This window comes from Acanthochromis polyacanthus, chromosome 12, assembly GCF_021347895.1.
Source record: "Acanthochromis polyacanthus isolate Apoly-LR-REF ecotype Palm Island chromosome 12, KAUST_Apoly_ChrSc, whole genome shotgun sequence".
NCBI lineage: Eukaryota > Metazoa > Chordata > Actinopteri > Pomacentridae > Acanthochromis > Acanthochromis polyacanthus.
In genome coordinates this window covers 889,436-897,547 of record NC_067124.1, presented here as the reverse complement: position 1 = coordinate 897,547, position 8,112 = coordinate 889,436, and the positions used below count along the sequence as shown (strand labels likewise).

The 8,112-nt window shown below is 43.4% G+C and overlaps 1 protein-coding gene across 1 annotated transcript; it reads right to left on the bottom strand.

The window, feature by feature from the left end:
• Positions 1 to 5,636: 5,636 nt before the first annotated feature.
• tpbgb (trophoblast glycoprotein b) lies at positions 5,637 to 7,865 on the bottom strand. The gene has a single exon (XM_022204993.2). The coding sequence runs from the start codon at positions 7,348 to 7,350 to the stop codon at positions 6,223 to 6,225; it is 1,128 nt and encodes a 375-aa protein (XP_022060685.1). The 5' UTR covers positions 7,351 to 7,865; the 3' UTR covers positions 5,637 to 6,222.
• Between the last annotated feature and the right edge of the window lie 247 nt (positions 7,866 to 8,112).

Below are 8,112 nucleotides of genomic sequence, written 5' to 3'. Positions count from 1 at the left end.
ACTGGTGTAGCTCTGCTGGAAACAAAGTTTAACAGCATCTGGCACTTTGCAGAAGTTATGAACAGAAGAAATCATAGAACTGTTTGTTTGAGATTGTACTGGAAAAATGGATCCGAACACCTCGGTTCAAATGAAGTACATGAGTTAGAGCCTCCAGCTGACCTCACTGTAATATTCGTCGGTGCATTCTACAACAAAACTCTAATTTACTGAGAAACCTTTTGATGGGTTGGGTTGATAGTAACATAGTAACATTGGTAATTGCATCAACTTAATCTTGGGTGTAATTTCAACTCTATATTCTGGGTTAAAGTTAAATTCAAGCTTGATAAAATTTGCTAGATAAGTACATTTTTCTTAACCTTCAGCTCATTACTTCACTTCCCCTCCCCTACCTACCAAACACTGAACTTCATTTTTATACATTTGCCAATTTGTGTTTTTAATTTTGTTAAGTACACAACACTTAAAATGTAATCTGAATTACATAGGGAAATGCTGTAAACAACTTGATTTTTATGAGTAATCATCTGAAAAAATTGTGTTTATGCTACACAGAGGTTTAAAAGCTGAGGCAACACCAACCACCACCAGAACTGAAGAAGCCTCTTGGATGAGAGGAGAAACGTCTTCAAGGAACTTTCTTAAAGTCCAGTGGATTGATTTAAACTACTTTGGATACTAATCATGTAGTTTGTTGGAGGAACATGATTTTATTCAAATTTGCCATAACGCGAAAAGATTGATGCAAACTGTTTCATTGATGTGTTTTGTTGGGCCCAAACATTGTTTTTAGAGAGTTAATCCTCAGTATATGATGTCTCTTTTTCTAAATGTGAATGAATGTCACTAAAGAACAAATGGTTTAACTAGAAAAGCACTCAGAGAGCGCAGTCCTCCTCCAAGGCTGTTCATTCCCCCATATGGCATTATCAGAAATGCAGCATTTGTAACTTTGTTAGTTGATCAGAACATAGACTATCCATTTAATATAGATGTACACACAAACAAAATGACCTTCTGCTCAGCTCAGCTCATGTGTTCTGCATGTGTACGTTATGCACAGATACCGAATCACGTGACCTAAATATGTGGCGGGAACTGATGGCACTCAGAAACACCCCCACAGTTTAATCAGTTGTTCTTTGGATCATTTCTGATGGATAAGTCCTGATAAGTCCTCAGAGGTGGATTTGTAGTAGGATCACAATCAGCTGATGTAGTGTTCACTGGTTGTCATGGTTACAGTGATGCTGTGCCGCTATCTGGCAATGATACAGAAATCTTTAACTAATCCATGGATCCAGACTATAAGCTGCATCACTGCTAAAATCTGATCACTTGGTCCTTGAGTCATTTCTGATCTTCCATGAAAATTTCATCCAAATCCGTTGGTCTGTTTTAGAGTAACGTTGCTGACAGACAGACAGACAGGCAGACAGACAGACACATGCCGATCATCACATAACTCTGCCGTGTTCATTGGTGGAGTGATAAAAGATCAAATCAGTCACGTACACGGAGGTTATGCTCTACACCTTGGTGTTGAGACAAAAAGCATAACTTTGGTGTCCATGTAATATTCGGGCCTCTACAGGTTGACTAAAACCTCTCTGAATCCCACAGCTCCCAGCATCTGTAACAAAACCTATATTTACCAACCAGAACAAACACAAGTCCTTCTTCTGTCTGGAAATGAGCTTTAAGCCCTAACAGACGACTGAGGAAGCCCGACGAGCTGCCTGAGACTCGCTGCTTCCTTTCTGCACCTCAGTTAACAGCACAAGCCAACGACCGGCTATTTAAACGTTCTGAAACCAGTGTTAACGAGCATGAAGGGTCCACTGAGCCAACCGGAGAAGGGAGCAGAGGACTGTCTTCTCCCATCTGTTTTATTCTTCCTCCCCTTCAGCCATTCACTCTCTCACTGTTTTTTTTTCACTGTAATTACACCTGCTCTGCCAAGCGTAGCTCGAGGCGTGGCTGGGCAAAATCACTTGTTAATATGAATGTGCAGAGTGTGTGAGGAGGAGGAGGCCTGCTCACTGGTGGTCTCTGTGGAAACATTAGGTTGTAAGCAGCCTGCACCTGGATCTTCCACCTGGGACCAAGAGGTAAGGAAGCTCCACTTTGGGGAATAAAGTGTGTGTGAAGTGAGACCATTCATTTTCAGAATCAGCCTGCAACCATTACAGATCCGTAGTGAAGAAACGAGCTTCTAACTAGAACATTTTTTTGGCTTTGGATTGTTCAAGGAGTTGAATTTGCCCATAATTGAGGACAGAAGGCTGGGTTATCTGAACAGCACAAACACATCTTGAAACCACAGAGAATGATAAAAATGTGTGGCATTTTACAGACAACAGCACACTCCATCAGATCTCAAGTCTGGCAGTGTTGTTTTTGAACAAATGTCTCCCAGATTCAAAGATTTCCAGGCGTGAAGTGTAGAAAAAAGAACTACTGAAGGTGTGACGACACGTCTTGGGCTGAGCAGCTGCTGTGTTTGTCAGGAGACATCCAGAGCAGCAACACCAGCCGGAGCCCCACACCAGACAGACAGCGTTACACATGGCTTCCCCTTCTGATGTCAAACCCACCTAATCAGACACATCCAGAGACCGTCGCAATTATGGCAGCGGCTGATGACAAAAAATAACACTGAAACACACAGATATGCCACGAAGCCTGACCGCGCTGCCGGTAGATACGAGCCTGGCTTACTGTGAAGGGAAATCTGTGCACGAGCCACGCTGTTGTACTGCAAATTACACACAGCTGCAGGCTATGAGAGGCCAGTTGTTAGAGGTGTTCTGTATTTGTGAGGGACAGACAGAGGAAAAGGGAATAATTATCTCTAGGTGTTGCTCAGAAGGCCAAGGAAGTTCACAGTCATTCCTGCACACAGACACAACAGACATCATTAATTTAGACCGCTAGACAGCAACATGAATGGTGCAGCCTTCAAAGGAAAACCACACATTAATTATTAATCCTTACTACACTGGACGGCATGGAAAAACAGCAATTGACAGTTGGGCATACACACTAAAAGAAGGCACTTTAGTTCCCTAAGAATGCTAGTTTCCCTAAAACAGGGTTACATGAAAGGCAAAGCCGCTTGAGCTCATTTCCATAATACCTCTGTGTGCCCCCATGAGAATCTCGGGTTCAGTTTGCTTTCATTTGCATGTGCCATGCTACGGCACACACTGTCTTCTCCAGCTTTTTGCAGCCGGGGCAGATTGAAGTGTTTACAGTGTTTATGCTGGAGTCTGTTGGTAGGGCTGGTTAGATGGGAAACATGCCCACTGGCTGCAGCTCACACACTATTTTGGGGGATATTCACAGCGGAAAAAAGGATTTCTATCAGATTTACAGCAGGAAGCAAATTGGACAGAAGATAACAGCTGGCTCCTGTCACCACCTATAGACCTACTGATAGAAGCTCATTTAAACTCAGTGTCAGTGTCAGAATTTGAGTCTAGTGACTTTACATATCACAGGTTTCCACCTTAAAATTTTCATTTTATCTTATAGTATCATATTTTCTTTTTAGAGGCTTACATATATGTGGAGAGATCCTGAATATTTGAGCCACTGGGACGCTAATTAGCACTTTTACACTTCTACATCTAAACTACAGACCAAGTTGAGTTTCATTAGTTGCTTAGACACTTCTGGGGTATTGTATACAGGCTTCTAGCAGCTTTGACATTAATTGCGGTTATTTGTGGCAAATGCAGCCACTCAAGGGGGGAAAACACATTAAAACTAACTTTTGTGAGTATCTTTGCAGCTTGGGAGCCATCGGTGGTTTAAGCTGCCTCTAGAAGGAAAATGTCACATTTTGCATATTTTCACAAAGGAAAAATTAAAGTGGGACACAAAGTACAAAAATGCCAAAACATTTCCTGTTAAAAACACAATCCAGTGCATGACTAATGTAAAAATAAAGACATATTATTGTTCTGTTTTTAATGAATTAATGAAATTGGTTACAAAATGTTCCTTTAATGGCAAGAGCAACCTTCTTATTAAAGGCTGGCTTCCACATAAATGCACTCTAATAGACACATTTCACCTACAAACAAACACTGTTTAAAGTGTAAAAGATTTTGGCCAATAAAATATTGAGGAGAAAAATATTTTGCCGTGAGATTTCTTTAACTAGCTCTGTTCTTGTGTGGTGGTCTTCTCCACAGTGTGTGTTCAGGTTCTCCAGCCTGGTCTTCTACAGGTGCAAGGAAAGCAAGTGATTTTTTTCAGAAATAAATGGTGACATCAGGTGTGTCATTTTTTTTTTTTTTGCTGATTTAAGCTATGGGAGCTGATGTAATGCAGAGGTTTGCATTACAAGCAGCTTTGTTTCCAGGCAGAACTCTTACATCACCACAAGTCACTGGAAAATGTTATATTTCTCATTTAAATATCTGCTGACTGTACAAATCACATACCCAAACAAGAAAAGCACTCAGAGAGCGGTACTCTGCCAAGGCTGCTCAGCTGTTGTACGATTTCTGATGGATAAGTCCTGATAAGTTCTCAGTAGTTGATTTGTAGAAGGATCACAGTCAGCTGATGTAGTGTTCACTGGTTGTCATGGTTACAGTGACGCCGTGCTGCTATCTGGCAATGATATGGAAATCTTTAACTAATCCATGGATCCAGACTATAAGCTGCATCACTGATAAAATCTGATCACTTGGTCCTTGTGTCATTTCTGATCTTCAATGAAAATTTCATCCAAATCTGTTAGTCTGTTTTTAAGTAACGTTGCTGACAGACAGACAGACAGACACCGATCGTCACTTAGCTCCATGTTCTTTGGGAAAGTAATTGCACAGATTCTCTACATTAAACACACTGTATTCACACAGCTGTGAAGAAAGACTTGAGGGTTATTCTACCTTACTGTGTAAAATTTGCGCTCATGTCCCAAACCTCAAAATGCAAATAACACATGTACTCATTCTGACAAATGAAAAATGGACACATCTCTAATTTCAACATCATTATTACACCTGTTGGTGTTCTTTGACTATTTCTTTGTTCTACTATGTGCCCCACATTTGGTTGTTACTTTCTAAATCTGTGAATTTGGCATTCTGGAGGCCAGTTTATGCCCCATTAAAACCCCCACGGTGCTGAGACTGCTGGCTTACAGCAGGAAGATGAACATGACTTGAAAAGATATTAGACCGAGTGAACAATGCATGATATTTTCCTAAATAATTCCCTCATGGCTCTAATATTTAGAATTTCTTAATCACACCGTTTCATGTTCCACCAGAAAAAAAGGAACAAAATAATGCAATAAAATGTGATGTTTAAGAAACAAGTTGCATTGCCATGGAGTCACTTTTACTCCTCACTGCAGCATCTGGCTTGTTAATGAAAACAGCACTGTAACTGTTGCCGTGGAGATACTACAAGTGCCTGCAACATGGCAAAAGTGCAGGCGCTTCACACATTGCTGAACTCTCCGACAGCTCATCTGAGATTCAGTGTTTGTCATACGGTTGGTTGTGGCTGTGGCCCTGCCTCAGAGCGAGCGTGTGACCCTGAACTCCTCCATCGAAGCTTTTGGATCACAATCCTCAGTCTGAAGATTAAAGGCCCTCAGTCGAGACACGTACCAGCAATCCAGAGGCATTTTATTTTGCTGAATATCTTCACAGAAAAAGAAGAGCAATCACATCCACCTACTAAAATCCAAAGACTATGCAATGTGCACTATAATCATTCAAAAAGGCGTATTTTATATCACATATTAAAAAAACAAACTCAAGCAGTATAACATTTCGCTGCAGCAGAGGCATAATGAGAAGAATGCAATGATCAATGTATGTTTCTTTCATTCAAAAGTCAGCACAGTCCATCCATTTATCCTTTAGGAACAGTAAAAATAGAACATATCGCTCTTTGCAACTCTCCAAAAACCCCTTTTGTCACGATTCATTGTCCATGCTATGTTACACAAAGGAAACGCAGCTGACACCACAGCTGCCAGGTTCTCGTACAGGACATGCAGCGTAGCTGAGCGGGAAGTCGTGAGAGGGTTTAATTAGGAGTCCTGACAGGTGTAAAATCTGAACAGTACCATGGAGAGGAAGGGAGGAAGGGGGAGCGAGGGAGGGAGGGAGACTTTCATGCAAATCTCAATAGTATATAATCATTTAATATCTCACAGCAAGGTCCCAGACAGAGTCCCGTCCTGCCTCACACATCCGAGTTGATGCTCAGGTTGGCCAAGCGGGGGTCAGAGTTTATCTCATACCTGTAATGGTACCCCTCCATGTGGTCCCTACAAGCATCCCGGATGTTGTACATCCAACGCTTGATGCCTTTCCTGTTCAGGTAGAGCACCAGCAGGAATATGACACCGATCAGTGCCAGCACCAGTCCCAGGAAAACGTAAGAAGTCTCCAGTACGCCCTCCATCTCACTGGAACACTTTAGCTGCGACTGCTCCACCTGCAGGAGCTGGTGCTGTCTCAGGGCCTCCGGGTCGGCACAGGTCAAGTTCTGCACGTCGACCACCTGAGTGGAGTTTTTGAGCCACATCAGCATGTCGTCGATGAAGCAGTCGCAGCGCCACGGGTTCCCCGCCAGCCGGATGTGGAGGCCAGGCTTCAGGCTGAGCTCGGCCAGCGTGGTGGTGGGCAGATCCCTCAGGCTGTTGTCCCTCAGGTCCAGGTCACGCAGCGGGGGAACCTTCAGGGTCCCGTTGTGGATGGTGATGATGGAGCTGTTCTGCAGGCTGAGGCTCACCAGGCTGGAGAGGCTGCCGAATACGTCTGGGAGAAGCACAAGGTCATTACTGGACAGGTCCAAGGCTGTCAGCTGGAGGAGGCTCCCACTGCAGAGGAAATTCAGGACCACATCTATGTAGGAATGATTGTGGAAAGACCTGCTGAGGTTCAGGAGCTGCAGCTTGTTGTCATCGGGAAAAGCTCTTTCACTGAAACTCTGGATTCTGTTGTTGCTCAGGTCCAGCCGCAAGAGGTTTGGCAAGTTGTCAAATACCATTTCTTCCACGTACTCCATCCCGTTCCCACCGAGATAGAGATCAGTTAACTGGTCCAGGCGGGTTGGGAAAGAGGCCACACTCATGTTGGAAATGTTGTTTCCTGTGACGAACAAGAATTTGGTATTGGCCGGAATGGAATGCGGAATCGCGTCCAAGTCCTGGTTTTGGCATTTCACAGTTTGTGAGGAGCACACGCATCGGTCCGGACAGCCGTGGCAGGACAGCACGATGGCCAACAAGAGGAAAAGTACATGCATCACACCGGACTTGTGTAGTCTCCCTCGGATTTCTCCGCACGACGTGTTCAACAGGCGCATCTTGGATTTCTAACAAATCAGTGTACGCAGACCGTGCGTAAAGCTTCCCAAAATCCAGCCCAGTCGCCGCCTTCTTCTTCGTCTGCGGGGGAACAAAGGGAAAGTTTTCTAACACAACTTCTCACCTTTATCCTTTCCAAAACTCCTCCCAACTTCACGCAGCTACCCCCACACCATCCTGCTTTAGGATGAGTCTACATTTCCAAGCAAACTTGTGCGCTTCTCTCCGTTTGTTGTCGAGCTTTTCAGGAAAGAAAAGCTTTAATTCGTTTTTTTTTTTTTATTTGTCTAGTCCTAGACAAAATGCGAAATTGTCTGGACTCAGGCTGCTGGTTGGAGCACCGTTTCTCCCAGAGGTTCCGTACAGCAGGACTTCCAGCTTGCCGCTCTCAGATCTTTGGGAGTCAGAAAGAAAAGACGAGCCGAAGCTTTGGCACAGCGCAGACCACAGCGAGGAGGGAGCGTACCATTATTCAGCAACACGGGGGTGGACAGAAAACTCACACAGGTTCCCTTTAGGCTTCTACTGACATTTACCACATTTAATAAATCTCTGACGTGTTTTTTTCTGGAATGAATCTTAACCTGACGATAAAACATCATATATTAGAAACCTGTAACAAGTTTTCCTGAAATAATCCGTAACGTAGTGCAACTATAAAGGAGGTTAAACAGTCTGTTCCAGTATTCACAGTGTTACTGCTGAACCTGAGAACTGTATTTGTATATTTTAACAGTAAGCAATGGTAAGCATCTTGTTTT

Bases quoted from the DNA above. Each gene is read 5' to 3' on its own strand.
- tpbgb (XM_022204993.2), bottom strand. From the start codon at position 7,350: ATGCGCCTGTTGAACACGTCGTGCGGAGAAATCCGAGGGAGACTACAC.